Genomic DNA, 19,965 nt, shown 5'->3' on the forward strand with positions numbered 1-19,965 from the left:
AAGACTCGTCTTTCCTTCACCCCCAATGTGAGAGGGAGAAAGAGCACACCATCGCCTCTCGCGTCCTGGAAAAAGATTAAAAGGAAACGGAGAATGTAACCCAAGATAAGGCCAGTTCTGATAGAGTCACCCGATACATTCGCTTTTGTTTTGTTTCCGCAAATTAAAGCTCATTTTCGACGCATGAGGCGGCACTGTGCCATTCCCCCTCATGTTGGGGACGAAGGAAATGCGCGTCTCCGAACTCTCCGAAGATGTGCAATGAACAAAATAAAGAAAAAATATCGTTCCTTCACGAATCTTTTGCGGGCGATCTATCGAACGGATTTTTGTTCTGAAAACGGCTACGATATCAGGTGACCGAAAGGAACAGATGTTCTGATTGGAACAGCTTCCTAGCTTTTATATTTAAAAAGTTAATGAATGAAAGCTAATTAAGGCATTCTCCTAGGACTTTGCTCATGCCCTCCCTAAGGAGTGCCCTTCAGCATATGCTATATTGCAATCGATTTCATCTTGGAAAAAGTGTCATATATATTTTGAATATGTTCGCAGTTAACTGGGACACCCTCTATATACATGTTGCCATTCCATACTCTCTGAGGCGAAATGATTGTATCCAGGTTTCATCCCGTGATGATTGATTGCAAATATTCGTCCCCCTCGGATTGAAACCGGTCCAGCAGATGTTCCGAGATTGCCATGCGCGTTCCCTTCGGGTCACAAGTGAGACGTCGGGGGAACCGGCCATCTTGAACAGACTTCGCGGAACGGTAGGTGCTAGCAAAAGATTGGGCGCGATTTAAGTGGGTAATCATAAACGCCTTAATAGTTTATTTCACCATACGTGTGCACATTGCTACAGATCGAGCTTAGCGCGAACGGGTCCGAAACTGATTGGGGAGGGAGCACTCGGGCAGAACCAGGTTGAGTACGAAAAAGTAAGACCCTACTATTGTGAAACCGAAACCCGAAACGTTATGGACTAGATATTGGCTTTTGCCCTTTTTGGCTTGTGGCCTATGCTTGTGGTGGCTTTTCATGTGGCTTTGACAGCTTTGATTGGGCGCCACCTAGCCAAAAGTAAAAAAACGCGCTTTTCGTCTCAGGCTTTTCAGGCCTACATGGAGGCAAACTCAGATGCAATGCCGAATGTTGAAAATATTACTTAAAGAAGCGCGACGTTCTGTTTCTTACCACACTTGTGACTCCATCACTGTCATCGAAGTCTACTCGTGCAAGGTGCACAACCGACCTTGCTGACTCTGCTCGTCAGCTTCTTCATTCCCTTTATCGCTTGGAAAGGTGCGGGACCGCGCAGACTGGTGATTTTCGATGAGCACGGCGGAACCGTTTTGGTGCGTTGTTCAGATCCTGCCGCTGTCTGCCTTTTTCGACGATTGCCACATTCACTTCCGACGAACTTGGGCCACATTTCAAGAATATAACATACACAAGAATATAACATGATGCTTCAACTCACTGTCTCTCAGGCCCGGTTTCACCAACGCCGGTTAACACTTGAACCAAGATCAAGGGTTGCTAAAACTTAAAGTTAACACTCAAATCCTTTTTACAAATATTGGTTGGTGACGTGATGAATGTTTCAGTGCCAATAACTCCCTAAGCAGAGTGAAGCGCTAAATTCCAGTTAAGGGACTGTTGATCTCGGTTCAAATATTAATCGGCGCTGGTAAAACTGGGCCCAAAATCTTGCAAGGCGAAGCTGAACGAACCTAGTCTTGAACTAGCTGTAACATACAGGGTGGGTGCAGATAAAGTAGCTTCACCTTTATGCATGTATGGTGTTCCCTGTTTACTGCACGAACTTCCGGTTAGTCGGCATGACACATTTATTAGATGAAAACACAAAAAAATCTTAGTAACAAAACTCCACATAAGCAAAGAAGTTATCAATGGAAACGTTGCTTTCCATGCATCCTGATTGCCGTCAATATGGCGGTCAATGCACAGTTGCGTCTAGCTATTGCTAGGTGTACCAGATCTTTTTGTTTCTGTGTGGATGGCACCCCCAATGGTAGGGCGATGAAACCGCAGATTGAGAAGTTACCCGTCAAAAAGAACTCGTTACGAGTTGAGTTACTGTGTGAAAAATGTAACTAAGTTAATAACGAAGTTCTTCAGGCTGAAATGTAACTCGCAGTTACTGAGTTACCCAAAAAGATAACTAGTTACTTCCAAGTTACTTCTCGCACAAAATAGCATTAAGCAGGTGCAGTGCGCGTGAGCAGTTGAGTTAGACCTTGAGTTACCTGCGGAGGAATGCAACACACTTAGATCGTCTTCGCTTATATCCAACAATATACCTCTCCCTGTTTGCGAGCAAATGACGTCATAGTGTTCGACAGTGCCACAAATTTGGTTGAACAAGAGTTGAACTACAAGAACAAAGAAGTTGAACAAATAAGAGTTGAACTACGCTTTCTTGGACGCAACCTTCGGTCCTACACTCTTAAAAATGAACTTCACCGCATAGCACGCTCTTAGCCAACCATTATCTCAAATGATACCGTTATCTGCCCTGATTTGTTGAAAACGGGAGGCGTACGTGTTTTTTAGGACACCTATGCTGTTCATAATTGTCGCGGAAAAGGCGTACGCCTCCCATTTTCAACAAATCAGGGAAGATAACGATATCATTCGAGATGATGGTTGGCTAGGAGCGTGCTATGTGGTGAAGTTCTTTTTTTTTAATGTACTTTTCTTTCAATAGGAGGCAGTGCACAAGTGCCCGTTCTTGGAACCCAGTCCTCTCCTTCCGATTTGTTTCGGTTTCAGTGTGTTTACCAACGTCATGATGACAGCTCTCTGGTAGAGCTCTATTCGAACGCTTTGCATCTTACTCCCTGTGGGCGCACAATGGTTCAGCTTCATTTCAGCAGTTCTTACTTCCCGAATAAAATACTGTCATTGATCGAATACCACGTTTTATGGCAAAAAATGCCATGACAGAACCGGAGAGAAAGCAAGAAAATATGTGCACGTGAGTGAAAAGCGAATTAAAAGTGACTTCAAACTTAACTTAATGTGCTTTGGCAAAGTTACCTGAAAAAGGAACGAGTTCCTCTGAAAGTTACCATGGCGCAAAAGTACCGAGTTAAGTTACAAGTTACCAAAAAAAAGGAACTTAGTTACAGTAACGAGTTACCTCGAACTCTGGATGAAACTGTGCTACACTGCCATGACCTATTGGAAATACATGGAGCGAAGTTTGCGTTGCTAACCATTGTATTGCGGAGAGTTTGGTTACCACGATTCTTTTCTCGATTTTCATCGCATAAATGCACTTTTGGGCGGTGCACTGTGCGCGTTCGTACGGCATGCAGGAAATGCGCTATGTGCAAAAATGTGGGGCTACTTTATCTGCACCCACCCTGTATAGCTTTTGGACTTGTTCCACATTCTGTGATCATATGTGTGACAGCACTTTTTGATTTCTGATCCTACCTTTTTTTTAATTATTTACAAGGCTAGGCAACAAGCAAAGAGATACAAGCATGTTCGAGTCATCATGTTCCAACCCTTCTGGTTCACAACTCGGAGAAATGCAGCCATCCACAGTGGATTTCAGCAGTCGACTCGCAACAGTAAAATCGGAACCTTGCGACACTGAATGCCTGCCAGAGCAGAGCCAGGTTCTGGAACAGCACTGCAGCGAGTCTCCGCTAGGAGGCGGTTCCGACGGTAAAGTGTTTCGTAAACTTTTTGGGATGCGGAAAAATCGTCCCCAGAGAAAATGTCCCCGGTGGGAACCTAGGCTAGAAGCGAGTTCTAGGTAAGTTTTACAGTTTTTACGTTAGGACATTTTTGATAGTTCACTGTGCGGTTGGGGGCTTCCCCCAGCTGGGCCCGCTGCTTAGTTTGACAGTGACGTTTGACGAAAACTACTTTTCCGGGGACGATTACTCCTGGGACCATTTTTACTAAACCCTTACTTTTCCAAAGGAACTTCGGAACTTCATTCACATACCCTGTGACTTAACCTGGTTACATTATTTATGCAGTACCGTAATCGGTTCCTGCTCTCATGTACTATCTCACCTTCTCTGATTTTATGGCAGGTTCCCAAGGAACATGTGATACTAAGATATCAGTAAACTACATACTCCAATGGTAAATGTGTCTAGGTGATGTTCCAGATGAATGTCATTAGTAAGACTTCGGTGAACTGTGTACTCGTTCGCTGAATGTTTACGGAAATGTTCCTCAATGACATACCATAGGCAAGATTCTGTACACTTATGTACCGTACTACTGAAACAGTGACGGTCTACAGAATGATCTTGAAGAATATGTCGTATGTTTCATGCCTTATAACAACGCAGTATTCCATGCAAGGCTGTATGATATGTTTATATGGATTATGCACAGATATGAGTTACAACTTTCACTTTTGAGCTTTGCAATGCAGTTTCTGATCTCCCTTTTTGTTTTACATCAGGGATGACAGCTGGGCTGGGCCACATTAAAAAAGAACATCAAGACACACCTTCGGATGAACATGGCCTCTTGGTAGCAACGACGGAACCTTACAATGCCGTGATTTTGGCTGGGCAGGACAGCGCGGGACAGAGCCACGACTCAGCATCACAAGGTGACACGTCTATTGGTAAGGGCTGATCAATATCTAATCTATATCTAATGCTAATAAGCTTTGAGGGTATCGTAAATAAATAAATAAATAGAGCCAACAAAGGCTGAGTGACAGTGGCACGAACAAAAAAGAAGAAAGGGTATGACGGAAATTCTCAGCGTTCTCATCAGCATCTGTGAGGGCCCGTTTCCATGGTGATTATTCTTTCATTGTCTGAGCCGAAGCGAATATGAGAGCAAAGTTGAGGTCGCGCCGGAGCATGTTTTCAGATCTTGAGACAGGTATCTACACACACTCAAACGCGATCTCAGCACGAGCATGCCTTTGTTGTCAAATTGAAAATTTTCATCCTATGGCATTAAATTCATTTCTCAAGTTCACGTGCCACTTGTAACGTTCCTTCTGTACGATTTGGGTTCTGTTCCACCCTCGTTCAGCCACCGGGAGGCGCAAACAGGCGCACAACAGATACAGACGACGAGATACAGACGGCATGCAGTCGATCTGCAACGTCTATAACAGAGCGCACAAAGCTTTGTGATCATTTTATTGAACAGAATGACTTTACAATCCGATGAAGCTACCTAAATATCTGTTTGCAAGCCTTCACTAACAAGCCTTAAAAGCGATAAAACCCCAGTGCCGGGAAACAAATCAAAGGACGACGCAACTACACAGCACAGTCTCGGACAGTCGCAGATTCGGGGGTTTTATCGCTTTTGAACCATGAAATACCGAACCGCCCAATTTTTAACCATTTTCACTAACAAGCTTCTCAATGTACACTGAAGACCGCCTATAACATATGTCGCTTGGCTGCCGAAAATCCGCCCTATAAGCGGCACCGCACAATAACCAAATACAGTAAAATCTCATTAAGTCAAACGCCGTTTAAGAACAAGTCGAAATCATGGCTGAGCCGAACAAATGTTTCGTCCCAGGCGACATTTTTCTTCTGTTTAAGTCGAATTTCACTTCGGATCGGCAAACACCACCTTTCTTGACTATGGATCGCCATGATCGGCCAAGTGAAAAAAAAATAGCATAGGCTCTTTGGCTGCACGTTGAACATATGTTTATAAGTCCCAAACGTCGCCACACCAGCATTGGACAGCTGTTTCGGCCTTATTGGGCCTTCATCAGCAATGCGTAGGTGGGCGACGTTTGAGCGAGTGGCGTCGGCAAGTCACGTGGAACGTGACTTCCTCCCGTCAGGGTGAGAAACTCACCTCTGAAAGCCCTGTGCGAAGCCAGTAAAGTATTAAGTGAAAAAAAAAAGCATAGGCTCTTTGGCTGCACGTTGAACATGTGTTTATAAGTCCCAAACGTCGCCACACCAGCATTGGACAGCTGTTTCGGCCTTATTGGGCCTTCATCAGCAATGCATAGGTGGGCGACGTTTGAGCGAGTGGCGTCGGCAAGTCACGTGGAACGTGACTTCCTCCCGTCAGGGTGAGAAACTCACCTCTGAAAGCCCTGTGCGAAGCCAGTAAAGTATTAAGTGAAAAAAAAAAGCATAGGCTCTTTGGCTGCACGTTGAACATGTGTTTATAAGTCCCAAACGTCGCCACACCAGCATTGGACAGCTGTTTCGGCCTTATTGGGCCTTCATCAGCAATGCGTAGGTGGGCGACGTTTGAGCGAGTGGCGTCGGCAAGTCACGTGGAACGTGACTTCCTCCCGTCAGGGTGAGAAACTCACCTCTGAAAGCCCTGTGCGAAGCCAGTAAAGTATTAAGTGAAAAAAAAATAGCATAGGCTCTTTGGCTGCACGTTGAACATGTGTTTATAAGTCCCAAACGTCGCCACACCAGCATTGGACAGCTGTTTCGGCCTTATTGGGCCTTCATCAGCAATGCGTAGGTGGGCGACGTTTGAGCGAGTGGCGTCGGCAGGTCACGTGGAACGTGACTTCCTCCCGTCAGGGTGAGAAACTCACCTCTGAAAGCCCTGTGCGAAGCCAGTAAAGTATTAAGTGAAAAAAAAATAGCATAGGCTCTTTGGCTGCACGTTGAACATATGTTTATAAGTCCCAAACGTCGCCACACCAGCATTGGACAGCTGTTTCGGCCTTATTGGGCCTTCATCAGCAATGCGTAGGTGGGCGACGTTTGAGCGAGTGGCGTCGGCAAGTCACGTGGAACGTGACTTCCTCCCGTCAGGGTGAGAAACTCGCCTCTGAAAGCCCTGTGCGTGAAAGCCCTTTGCTGTGTTCCCAGTGCGACGTAGACGAAATTGCTAAAAACGGGCACACCAGCGCCTTCAAAGTGCACCCTGCCGGTCGTTGGGTCGCTGGAACCATATCACGAAGTAATCAGTCAGCTCTGTAGACTTTGTTCTGTTCCCAGCGCGATGTACGCGAAATTGCTAAAAACGGGCACACCAGCCCTTTAAAGTGCACACTGCCGGTAGTTCGGTCACTGGAACCATATCACCAAGTAATCAGTCAGCTCAGGACGCTTTGCTGTGTTCCCAGCGCGACATAGACTAAATTTGTAAAAACGTGCACACCAGCGCTTTAAAGTGCACCCTGCCTGTAGTTGGGTCGCTGGAACCATATCGCCAAGTAATCAGTCAGCTCAGGACGCTTTGCTGTGTTCCCAGCGCGACATAGACTAAATTTGTAAAAACGTGCACACCAGCCCTTTAAAGTGCACCCTGCCTGTAGATGGGTCGCTGGAACCATATCGCCAAGTAATCAGTCAGCTCAGGACGCTTTGCTGTGTTCCCAGTGCGACGTAGACGAAATTGCTAAAAACGGGCACACCAGCCCTTCAAAGTGCACCCTGCCGGTAGTTGGGTCACTGGAACCATATTACAAAGTAATCAGTCAGCTCAGGACGCTTTGCTATGTTCCCAGCGCGACATAGACTAAATTTATAAAAACGTGCACACCAGCCCTTTAAAGTGCACCCTGCCGGTAGTTCGGTCACTGGAACCATATCACCAAGTAATCAGTCAGCTCAGGACGCTTTGCTGTGTTCCCAGCGCGACATAGACTAAATTTGTAAAAACGTGCACACCAGCCCTTTAAAGTGCACCCTGCCTGTAGTTGGGTCGCTGGAACCATATCGCCAAGTAATCAGTCAGCTCAGGACGCTTTGCTGTGTTCCCAGCGCGACATAGACTAAATTTGTAAAAACGTGCACACCAGCCCTTTAAAGTGCACCCTGCCTGTAGATGGGTCGCTGGAACCATATCGCCAAGTAATCAGTCAGCTCAGGACGCTTTGCTGTGTTCCCAGTGCGACGTAGACGGAATTGCTAAAAACAGGCACACCAGCCCTTCAAAGTGCACCCTGCCGGTAGTTGGGTCACTGGAACCATATCACAAAGTAATCAGTCAGCTCAGGACGCTTTGCTGTGTTCCCAGCGCGACATAGACTAAATTTATAAAAACGTGCACACCAGCCCTTCAAAGTGCACCCTGCCGGTAGTTGGGTCACTGGAACCATATCGCCAAGTAATCAGTCAGCTCAGGACGCTTTGCTGTGTTCCCAGCGCGACATAGACTAAATTTGTAAAAACGTGCACACCAGCCCTTTAAAGTGCACCCTGCCTGTAGATGGGTCGCTGGAACCATATCGCCAAGTAATCAGTCAGCTCAGGACGCTTTGCTGTGTTCCCAGTGCGACGTAGACGGAATTGCTAAAAACAGGCACACCAGCCCTTCAAAGTGCACCCTGCCGGTAGTTGGGTCACTGGAACCATATCACAAAGTAATCAGTCAGCTCAGGACGCTTTGCTGTGTTCCCAGCGCGACATAGACTAAATTTATAAAAACGTGCACACCAGCCCTTTAAAGTGCACCCTGCCGGTAGTTCGGTCACTGGAACCATATCACCAAGTAATCAGTCAGCTCAGGACGCTTTGCTGTGTTCCCAGCGCGACATCGACTAAATTTGTAAAAACGTGCACACCAGCCCTTTAAAGTGCACCCTGCCTCTAGATGGGTCGCTGGAACCATATCGCCATGTAATCAGTCAGTTCAGGAGGCTTTGCTGTGTTCCCAGTGCGACGTAGACGAAATTGCTAAAAACGGGCACACCAGCCCTTCAAAGTGCACCATGCCAGTAGTTGGGTCGCTGGAACCATATCATGAAGTAATCAGTCAGCTCAGGACGCTTTGGTGTGTTCCCAGCGCGACGTAGACGAAATTGCTAAATACGTGCACACCAGCCCTTTAAAGTACACAGCCGGTGGTTGTGTCGCTGGAACCATATCATCAATGCCTTCATAATTTAATTTGCACACGTCTGGTATGCGTCATTTGACCTCATTTCTGAATGCCCTCATACTGACCTCACACACCTCAGGCCTCACCAGTGACTTCACTCACAGAGACTTGGCGCCCCTCAGACCTCATGAGTGCACTCACAGGAGACCTTATGAGGGTAAGACCCTCAGGGCTTGCGTTTGTGAGTGCCGTGAGGGTGAGGGCGGTGAGTGTGAGGGCGATTGAGGGCATGTGCCTGTGAGGGCCGTAAGGGTGAGGGCGAGTGAGGGCCTGTGCTTGTGAGGGGGTGAGGGTGAGGGCGAGTGAGGGCATGAGCCCGTGAGGGTCGTGAGGGTGAGGGCGAGTGAGGTTTCACCAAAATGCCCACCTATGCCGTTCTGGGTACCTAGGTCCCTCAGTTTGTGCGCACTCTCTGTTGCCTCTTTGCTGGAAATGCGGCTGCAAAGTACCGATCTTCATCCGAGTCTTTTTCCCACACGCTCACCTCAAGGGCGGATCCCATTACACGCGACAAGCGACAGCAACGACGGCTGCGCCCCCTGTCCATTGACAGGAAAGCTCTGTCGCGACTTCAAAATCGTGTATCCGCTCGGAGTAGATATTTGTGGCGTGTCGCTGCAAAGTGTTGCCTGCCGCTTGGCAATTTCCGCTGGATTTGACGGCGTGAGGAAGGACGGAGAAAGTGAGAAAGGGCAGTGAGCGAGGAGGGCGGTGGGGAAAGAAGCATTGAGAGCATAATACCCCCCTCAGACGGGCACATATACGGCCTGAACGGTCACGGCCGTAAATGCATACTGTCATTAACTTCTTGCCAGACGGTCAGCAATAAGGCCTTTGTTGCAAAACTGAGGTAGAAGGGCAACGGCGTTCCCGCAAGACAGTCTATGGCATTCCATCGAAACTGCCCAAGCACACCATAAACAGGATTTAGCACATTTAATTCAATTCGAAATAAAATGCTTTTTACCTGACGTAATATTGTCACCGTTCCTTATTTTTTTTTTTTCGTGTTTTTCTGGCGTTTCTGCACTTTGCTTCACTTTTTATCCCATCTGTACAAGAGCTACGTTTGTAGTTACACCCTCGAACCACTGCACGCGGCATTGCACCGTGTTGTCTGCAACCAAAAAGTCAGACGCCACTCAAAAAAAATATCCAAAGCACTTAAAAGCAAATATAGTTTGCTGTTGTATTTTGAAAATACCAACAAAACGTTGTTTTCGGGCATTTTCAGTAAGAAAAAGCGTAACTTCGCTGCGTTACATTAAACGTTCACAGACTTCTTTATCGACGTGGACATCAGCGACAAAATGCGTTCACAGATACCGTCTGGCAGCTCCCCAGAGCTTAGGGCCGTATGTAACTTACGGCCATTCCTTAATGCCGTAACTTTAAGGGCCGTATATGCGCCCGTCTGACAGAGGTATAAGAACTGCAATACCATCAGAGCACTTTGGAAAGACGTGGCGGATGCAATGCGGGAAAGACGGTAAGTTCCTAAAGTTTTATTGCTCTCCTAATGTGACCCATACTTCGTAATTTCGCTGTACGTTGCTGAATATATATATTGTTTACGCTCCTGAAAAACGTGTATATTTAACGCACATATATCAGAATATCGGTGATACAGGCCAGGTAGCATCTACTTAATTACTTTCGGTTTTCTATTGTTCAGAGGCCAGATGCAGGCTCACGCAGAAGGGTTTAGTCGACCAGTATCGGCGCTGCTTGAAGGAGGCAACGAGGCAGAGGGGTGGGGCAGGGGAGGCAGACATCCCCACAGCGCTGACCGCCGTGAAGTCGAAATGCTCCCAGGCAACGACGTTCATGAAGGACAACGTCGAACATAACGCGTAAGTGAAAGTTGCCATTTTAGTAGCCGTTGAGTAATCGAATAATGAAGGTTCCAAAGCGTTTAATTTGGTGTCATTGTTCGAGCAGTGCTGGTGGAAATAACCTATATATAAATCATACATATAGCTAGCTCTTAATTTCACGTGTGATACATTTATAGTGGAAGACGCAATATGTCCACAAGACGGGCAAGCAGCGCCGTGGCGCTTCCCGAGAGGCTGGACAGCCCAGGCTGCAGCAGCACAACATCCGCTGAGCTACCAACAGTGCAGCCTCCAGCAGACTGCACGGAAGAGGAGGGGAGCGGTGCTGCAGCAACTGTGCAGCTAAGCTGCAGCACACCAGAAGATGCCAGTCCCTCCCGCGTATCACGTACACCGCAAAGCAATCCCCGGAAACGCAAGTGGGCAACCTTTGATGCCACGATTAAGGAGCTCTCCAAAAGTTTCACCGAGACGGATCTGCGCCTCGCGGAGATGACTAGTCCGCGCAGCTCTGCTGGGAAATATCTCGCTGAGCTGTTGGAGGAGCTCCCGATTGAACAGAAGCGCCTGTGCGAATCTGTTCTTTTCGAGGTGATACGGTGCTTCAGAGAGGGGAACGAATGTACCATTGTAATGCGCAAGAAAAATACCTCTTAGTAACAAAGATCTTATTCACTGCAATGCTACAGGGGGCAATGCTCTCACTCATTGTTGAAGAATTTAATGTGTTTAGAAAACGATGCGGAACATGCCCATTGAGTGTACGACACCGCCATGGTGCTCAATTGCCATGTTGCACGTCAGCTTCTTGACACACTGAATACCTCAACGGTGAGTGTACGTAGTTTCCACCTGCTCCTCTCGTTACTTGCGTTTCCGCTTTGCTTTGTTTTCCTTGTTTACTGTTCTAGCCCCTTGTCTAGCCCTTGTCTACAGTTCTACAGTGATACATGACTCATGTAATGGCTTGTAGCTCATATTTTATGCTCATATTTTATTGTTGCTTTCCCGTCTATAGTTGTTGCTTGATGTATCGTTTGTCTTCTGCATATACATAGTGTATATAATGTACATAATGTATGACGTATGTAAGACGTTTCAAATGATAAACATGGTAATCTAATTTGTACCACGTTCTACCGTTCCATGTTTGCACCAATCATACTTGTTTTTGTTCCTTTACAAAAGTGCATATGTAGCTTTCCCATTCATTAACCAGGGCGTCTACTGAACTGTAGCCTTCAAATTCCCTGACTTCCAGGTTTTCACTGCCTATTTCAAGTGAATTCCCTGACCAAAACAAAAGAGAACTTGGTGCCTCTTGCTACGTTTTGATATGGATCCCTCATAAAATGTGTGGGGAAATGCCACTGGACTGGTGGACTGGTCTATTCCAGTGTGAGGAAATGCCATGCCATGCTGAATCTAATCTAGCCTAACCATACGTAACCTGACCCAACCTTACCTAACCTAATTCTATGTAGAACGTAAGAACGGCGTTGTGGCCCTAACCTAACTTTATTCGTAGCAAAAATTCAGCACTTTTTTTTCTTTCTGTGTGCTAGCCCAAACATGCCCACATGATATTGTCCACATTCACTGTGTAGCTAAAAAAGACTCAAATGTTGCGCCTGAGATAAAAGGGTACATGGAGCGAAGGAAAAAAAAAAAAACGAGTCCACCGGTAATCGAACCCGCACCCTCTGATTACCAGCCAGGGATGCTAACCACTACGCCACACCACTGACGCACCATTATTGTGAATTTTGCCACCACTAATCTTGTGGTCTGGTCAACAGAATAAAGCGCGCCGTTATTCTGTGGTCTGGTCAACAGAATATCCACTGCGAATCGACAACCGGGAGGGTTGGGAGCCACGACAACGACAGATTCTGTAGCATGTTGCTTGTCGCGTGGGATCCATCCTTCACGGTCCTGGACGGCTGCACCATCACTTTGTCGGTGGCTGTTCTCTGGCAGACGCAGACATCGGTGCCCGCGGTGCATCAAAAGTACCCGCTGAAGAAACGAAGCCGTTCTCTACAAGTCTTGCACTTTGATCGTGTCACAGATGGCATCACTAAGACGGGCCACGTAATGCAAAGAGAAGTCTAAAGCATCCCTTTAATGACACCGTCACCCGCCTTGTCATGAGGAGTTAACAGAAACATTCTTGACGATGGGTGATAGCAGGAGTAACAGCTGAACCTGTTGATCCTCTAGAGCCTGGGTACTTGGACGAAACGCCAGACTTTGTCATGTCCTTACTTTCCCCCTCCTTCTTTCTTTCTCCCCTTCTCTCTCTCCCTCTTCCCCTCTCTCTCGTTCTTCTTGTCCTCGCCATACCCGGATCATTGCTTGTTGTTTGGGAGGGGAATTAGCTGTAGTGACACAGATGACGACTGTCATGCAGGGCGGGCTCGCACCCGGCCCCTTCCGCTGTCATTGCCACATCGAATAAACATTAGTTCCTTTTGACTTTCGAGTGCGGTCGCACCTCTTGCCTAGCGTTTTTACATTTTATTCCCCTGCGTTCTGTACACTAATGTCCAGATCCTTAACTTGCACGTAACTGGTGTTACCCGTATGTTCGTTGGTGCGTTGAGAACAGTACGTGGCAGCATGTGAACACCATCTTGATAAGTCAAGATTTCCCCTAAATGTTGAGACTGGGACTCACGCAGGATCTGTGAGCAAATCATGGTAGATGTGCATTTGGCGCTTCCTATGAAATGCTAGGCCCGATGAAACGATGCGCCCTGGCTCTAGCAGCTTAGCTTACCTATTTCACACGTCCCTAGCCAATGCAAAGTCAACAAACATCTCGGTGCCAGATGCACCAGAATGAAATGGTCGGTGACTGCTGGTGGTGATTGGCGGGTTGGAACAACACGATAAAATCGCTAAAACCTCAGGGCCGGAACAAATAAGATCCGTGCTCTGTGTTGTGTCTGTTTTTAATTGTTCTGGGCACTGGGGTTTTAACAATTTTATCAGACAGCTGAGACTATAGAAAAATAATGCGCTCCCTCTATGGTGCTTCATATTTTTGTGTAATGGTGTTCGTTAGTTATGAGCAGATGTGGCAGCTCTGTTGGTCTACTGTCACACTCTAACGTACTGCTAATATGCAGATGTGGTCTCTGTTCTGCAGAGTCCAGCCAGAGCACGCGCCTCCGGCGTCGCAAGCCGACCCGCACGGCCGAGAAGCCGCACAAGTGTGACGTCTGTCCTGCCGCATTCAGCCAAGGCAAGAACTTGCGGCGTCACAAGAAGATACACACGGGGGAGAAGCCGTACAATTGCGACGTCTGTCCTGCGGCATTTGGCCAGATCACGAGCTTGAGGGATCACAAACGGACACACACGGGCGAGAAGCCATACAAGTGCGACATCTGCGGTGCGGAGTTCAGCCACGGGACGTACCTGCGGTGCCACAAGCTGAGACACACGGGCGAGAAGCCGTACAAGTGCGACCTCTGTCCCGCAGAGTTCTGCTGCAGCACTGACCTGCGTCGTCACACGCAGACACACACGGGCGAGAAGCCGTACAAGTGCGATCTCTGTCCGGCAAGATACGGCCAGAGGACGAACCTGAGGTACCACAAACAGGTACACACGGGTGAAAAGCCATTCAAGTGCGACCTCTGTCCTGCACAGTTCAGCCACAGCACATACCTGCGTCGTCACAAGCAGACGCACACGAGCGAGAAGCCGTACAAGTGCGACCTGTGTCCCGCAGAGTTCCGACAGAACATGAGCTTGCGACATCACAAGCAGGCGCACGCAGGCGAGAAGCCATACAAGTGCGATCTCTGTAGTGCAGCGTTCATCCACAGCACGAATCTGCGTCGTCACAAGCAGACGCACACGGATGAGAAGCCGTATAAGTGTGACGTCTGCCCTGCAGAGTTCCGACAGAACGTGACCCTTCGACTTCACAAGCAGAGACACATGGGCACAAAGCCACTACCATGATCCCCATCATGGAGAGTTCAGCCAGAGCATTAGCCTGCGAAATCACAAGCAGACGACATTCATGGGCCACTGAAGTACACAGGGAGCCACAGAAGTGCGATCTCTGTCCTACAAAGTTCAGCTTCAGCACGCACGTGTGTCGTCACAAACAGACACACAGTGGCAAGAAGCCCTAGAAGTGGATCCCCGCCCTTCAGAGTTCAGCCAGAGCATGAGCCTGCAGTGTCACAAGGGGACACACACGGAAACATCGTACAAGTTCAGGCTCTTCAGTGCTACGCTTTCCTTCGTGGATACCTGTCGGACCAAATGTAGATGCACACCAGTGCCAGCAACCAGCAAAAGGCTGTACAGGTGTGAACTCCCTTCTGTGTCCTCAACTGGGAGACCCCAAAAAACATGCGCTAATGCGCAGAGTACAGATGGAAACCCACTACTTCACCTTGCCTTTGGTTGCTTAAAACTCACATACATTAGACACCCGTTAATGCAAACACCTGGGGACCACAAAAATTTGATTGAGTTATCAAGAGTTTGAATTATCAGACATGCCTTCAAAATATGAGCTGCAGGAGAAAATTATGTCACAGGGGCATACAAAGTCTCGTGCTCGAGGTTGCTGACAGTGACCTACAACTGATCGTCGTGCAATCTGACTGCCACTGCATTTGACTGTCTTCACAGTAAACTGATGCCAGTTTCTATCTCTCCTGGTAGGATGCACCCACGAAATAGAGTACCAGTACCTTAGCTCTTCAGCAATCAGTGTTGCAAGGTGCACAACTCTGAAGGGGCTCGTGAGAAGCAGAGGAGGTTGCTTCCTGTCCACATCGTTCTCTCGTTTGCAGTGCGCTCGATCGAGTCTGCTGTTCTGAGATGCATTTTCATTAGGAAAGGCACTTGGCTTGACTCGAAGTTGGACATGCTTGATGGTTTTTGTAGTGGTGTGAAACCTCGTTGCAAAATGCCGTACTAAAATGTGAGTTGGCAGAGGTTTGCGTGTCGCCACCCAAACACGTGTCGGCGAATTACATGTGAACGAGGCAAGCTGCAATGGAGAGTGCAGTTGCTTTATTGAAAATGATGATGACTACGGCACTGAATCATGAGCAGTGGACGAAGTCATTGACCTCAAAAGGGGCGGAGCCTCATGTGGTACCAGTGGTTCTGCTGTCCCTTGGAAAGCTATCGACGCATTTAGAGTCGGATAAAATGCTTTTGTGCTCTCAAAAAAGGTGCGTGTCCAGCGATGTTTTACCTGTACTGTTCTGCTTTGTTGCTGCTGTCGATGTAATCCAGACTGGCAATTTTGCAAAAGCTGGCATATAACCATGGGATCTCGCATTCCCGCCAGTACAGTTGTAAACGGGCTCGATTGTATTTCTGTTGAATGTACACTGCGGCCAACGCATTTCTGTGCACAATTTAACGAAGCGACTTTTGGTGACATGTTCTGTCACGAAGCTGCACAACAAGCCTGAAAAAAAAAAAAAAATCTCTATTGCAGCATCACTTGCAACTGCATGTGACGGTCCCCAAATGAGAGAAAGGAGGAGTGACACACCTCATATGAGGGAGAGAATAATGCCAACATCAGAGTGCGTCACATAGATGTCACATGCAATTATGTGATGTGATGTGATGTGTGTTCGTGCATCCATCTCATCGTCGCTCTCTCGTTACTTTTTTTTCTACGTGTTTCCTACAGTTCTTTGCGATTAGTGTAGTTCGAAAACTAAAGGTATTGTCGGCTGATGAGAAACTTGCAATAATCGACACCATGTCCAAAGGACGAAAAGTAAAGCGATGTCTCTACATCTACGAGTTACGAACGTTCTGTCCCTGCATTAGAAAGGACTGTGCATACAGAACTTATTTTTGTATACTCCTGAATGGCAACATAAGTGTGTAAAACTTGCAGGGTACTCAAGACTAAGAGTGTTGTTCGTATGTTGAAGCCAGTCTTATTACCAAACGACGTACGCTAGAATAAGCTGCGCGGGTCAGTGTTTGGACTAGCTTTTTTCAAAAAGTCCGATTGAAGAGGACTATCACATCTGTCGCGATCGATTCCAAGACTACGGTGCTATTTAGCTCCTCGTTCATCAATGAGGGCGGGAATGCAAAGCGAATTAGTGGAGTTGTTTCTGTGTAATTTGATGTAATGCTCTGCAAGAGCAGACGGCGGATGTTGAGGTCATTCCGGAATTCCCCGTCTGTAAATGCCACTTGGACAAGGCCAATGAGGAGTGGCGGAGAGAACTTAGCGTCCAATGGTCAGGTGGGAGTGATAGCGTCTGCTTGTAGTCTGATGCGTTGTAGTCTTTCGCGCACATATGGTTATATCCTGTTCGAGAACTTTTCCTTTAAATTTGCCGCCATCAATGAGAAGGATGCCCAGAAGAAGCGCAGACTATCGGCTGTTTCCAATGTGAGGCCACTTTTCTTCAATCTGTGTACTAGTAGATGTGTAGTTCGTCGAATTCTTCCCCACTGTTCTGTTCAGCTGTGTTGTTCGTAAGTGACAGTAGTCTGAAAATAACCAGTGGTCCTCCCCTCTTTGGCTGAAAAAAAAGCAAAACAATAAATGAATAAAAAGGCAGGGGACACTGATTGCCTGCTCCGTATGCTCGAGTCGGAAGTCACAGAAAAACAGGTGCGTACAACGCACTTCACGCACGCTTTGAACTCCCTTCCACAAAAGTCTTTCGAACAAACGGTGTCGATCCATCGATTTTCAATCAAACGGCTTTCGACCAAGTAGCGTTCGATCAAACAGCGTTCGACCAAACGGCGTTCGACCAAATTTGCGGGCACCCTTTAATATGTAATGAAAAGTTCATATATAGAGATACTCTGGTACAATGACATTCTGATGTAATGATTGAATTTTGTGTTCCCGTCGTGTTCCCCTGCATGTTCCTCGGCATGCTGGAGTAAAATCAGGATGTTCAGCTTGCAGGAAAGAGCTGGATTCCATGCATGCTGAGACGTACAAAAAATAGTGCAGTTTCGAAAATCTGGTCTACCTCACAAAATCTGGCAGGCTGGGTAATGCACAGTAGGATGCTACGTTACTGAACATGACAAGCAGAATATGGGAAAAAAGCCGTATTAAACAGCCTTTTCAGCTTTGCAATATTAACTCAAACATATAGAACACACCATAAATGATGTTTCTAAGTACCATGTCTACTTGCGTAATTAATAGAACTTTTTGTCCCAAAACATTGCATGACATCAGGGATTTTGGAACTGAACTACGGTTTTGTCCCAAGATATTTGTGATATCCCTGCTCCGGAATCAATGTGCATGTTCTTCCATCGCTTGAATCGCGATCTTTGTGAGGTCATCTTCTGAAGGAAGAAACGACAACTTTATTTTAATGGAGATTGGGGAGTTTCGTTGCCAAGTGTGATACTGTACCCCATTGCTGGGGGTAATGTGGTGAAATGAAATAATGAGTCACCTCACGGTTTTTGTCACACCAGATACTACAGTATAAAAAAAACGTTTAGAAGTGCTTCTAGGAGCTTACGGCAGTGTTATGTCCTTAGCGTCCTTCGGAAGAAAATGCAGTTATACAGAATGGAAATTCAGTTACCCACGATGCCAGAAGATGTCGTGCCCCATGCGCTTGTGAGTTGTCTAGTGGAGACACTTCACACTGGTGGTCAAATGTGTGTACTTTCTTTATTCCAACATATTTTGTACACTAGGGCCCAGGTCTTGACCTTGTACATCACAAGTGTTATTATTATATTCTAAGTTGGCACACTCCCAACGTGATGTGACGTGGCATGTGAAAGCCGTCGTATAGGCTGAAATTTCAACTAAACATTGTGATTTGCCAACATGCAGGAGCTTCTCACAGATCAGCTGGGAAGTGATGCATTCAATGTTTCCCCTGCAGTACTATCGGCAAGTTGAACAGCTGGGTCCAGGTCTTGAGCATGACCGACCCATTCCACATGACACTAACCAACGCAAAGTCCCCAAGCCAGATGTATTGTGAACAAAATGGTCAAGGACTGCACAGTTTCAAACTTTCGAAAATTAATGTGCTTCCTGTATGGCATCACGTTTTTGTGCAACAGAGTGTGTTAATTACGCAAGCAAATGTGGCAGCTCCGTTGATCTGAGTGTAGTGCTAACGTACAGATTTGGTATCTTTTCCGCAGAGTTCAGGCCGAGCACGCACCAGCTGCTTCACAAGCAGGCACGCACGGGCGAGAAGACATACAAGTGTGATGTCTGCACTGCTGACTTCAGTCACATCAGGAACCTGCAACGCCACAAGAAGATACACACGGGCGAGAAGCCACACAAGTGCGACCTCTGTCCTGCAGAGTTCATCCGCAGCACGAACCTGCGGGTTCATAAGCGGACACACATGGGAGAGAAGCCTTACAAATGCGACCTCTGCACGGCAGCATTTGGCCGAATCTCGAACCTGCGACGTCACAAGTGGACACACGTGGCTGAGAAGCCGCACAAGTGCGACGTCTGCCTTGCGGAGTTCAGCCGCAGCACTGACCTGCAGCACCACCAGCTGACACACACGGGGGAGAAGCCATACAAGTGTGACGTCTGTCCTGCAGAGTTCTGTCACAGCAGAAACCTGCAGCACCACAAGAAGATACACACGGGCGAGAAACCGCACAAGTGCGACCTCTGTCCTGCAGAGTTCGTCCGCAGCACAAACCTGCAGGCTCATAAGCGAACCCACACGGGCGAGAGGCCGTACAAGTGCGACATCTGCCCCGCGGAGTTCAGCCAGAGGACGAACCTGCGGTGTCACAGGATGAGACACACGGGCGAGAAGCCGTACGAGTGCGATCTCTGTCCCGCAGAGTTCAGCAGCAGCGCCGACCTGCGGCGTCACAAGCAGACGCACACGGGCGAGAAGCCGTACAAGTGCGACCGCTGTCCCGCCAGGTTCGGCCAGAAGACGAAGCTGCGGTACCACAGGTGGACACACACCGGCGAGAAGCCGTACAAGTGCAGTACCTGTCCCGCAGAGTTCAGCCACAGCACGAACCTGCGGCGTCACGAGCAGACGCACTCGAGTAAGAAGCCGTAGGTTGCAACCTGTCTGTCCTGCATGGTTCAGCCGTATCACAAGCCTGCAGCAGCCATAAGCAGACATGCACAGAAAAAAAATTAAAGAATACAAGTGCGTGCTCTGCAGTGCCGTTCTCGTCCACCATGCTTGTGGACGTTCCACCGTGTTGTCCAACGTCAAACTCGGCATCACATCACGTCATGGCTGTTTGTTGAATAACAAAATCAGTATCA

General features: G+C 47.6%; 1 protein-coding gene across 7 annotated transcripts; it reads left to right on the forward strand.

Annotated features, from left to right (window-relative positions):
* The first annotated feature begins 564 nt into the window (after window positions 1–564).
* LOC135368153 (zinc finger protein 239-like) lies at window positions 565–19,965 on the forward strand. Of its 7 annotated transcripts, XM_064601277.1 has the most exons (5): window positions 810–1,358; window positions 3,491–3,705; window positions 4,463–4,630; window positions 10,526–10,703; window positions 10,865–11,412. In XM_064601277.1, the coding sequence occupies exons 1-5, from the start codon at window positions 1,336–1,338 to the stop codon at window positions 11,343–11,345; spliced, it is 1,065 nt and encodes a 354-aa protein (XP_064457347.1). In that variant the 5' UTR covers window positions 810–1,335; the 3' UTR covers window positions 11,346–11,412. The 7 variants fall into 7 exon arrangements, with proteins under 7 accessions (XP_064457342.1, XP_064457347.1, XP_064457341.1 ...); XM_064601272.1 differs by lacking the exons at window positions 810–1,358; window positions 10,526–10,703; window positions 10,865–11,412 and adding exons at window positions 565–773; window positions 18,849–19,965; XM_064601271.1 differs by lacking the exons at window positions 10,526–10,703; window positions 10,865–11,412 and adding an exon at window positions 18,849–19,965.

The sequence above is a fragment of the Ornithodoros turicata genome, chromosome 9 (genome assembly GCF_037126465.1).
Source record: "Ornithodoros turicata isolate Travis chromosome 9, ASM3712646v1, whole genome shotgun sequence".
Lineage (NCBI taxonomy): Eukaryota > Metazoa > Arthropoda > Arachnida > Ixodida > Argasidae > Ornithodoros > Ornithodoros turicata.

Excerpts from the sequence above, each read along its gene's own strand:
- LOC135368153 (XM_064601271.1), top strand. The coding sequence starts at position 1,336 with ATGAGCACGGCGGAACCGTTTTG. Across the intron at positions 1,359-3,490 it reads AGCACGGCGGAACCGTTTTG|GCTAGGCAACAAGCAAAGAG; the intron begins GTGCGTTGTTCA and ends ATTATTTACAAG. Across the intron at positions 4,631-18,848 it reads ACAAGGTGACACGTCTATTG|AGTTCAGGCCGAGCACGCAC; the intron begins GTAAGGGCTGAT and ends TCTTTTCCGCAG.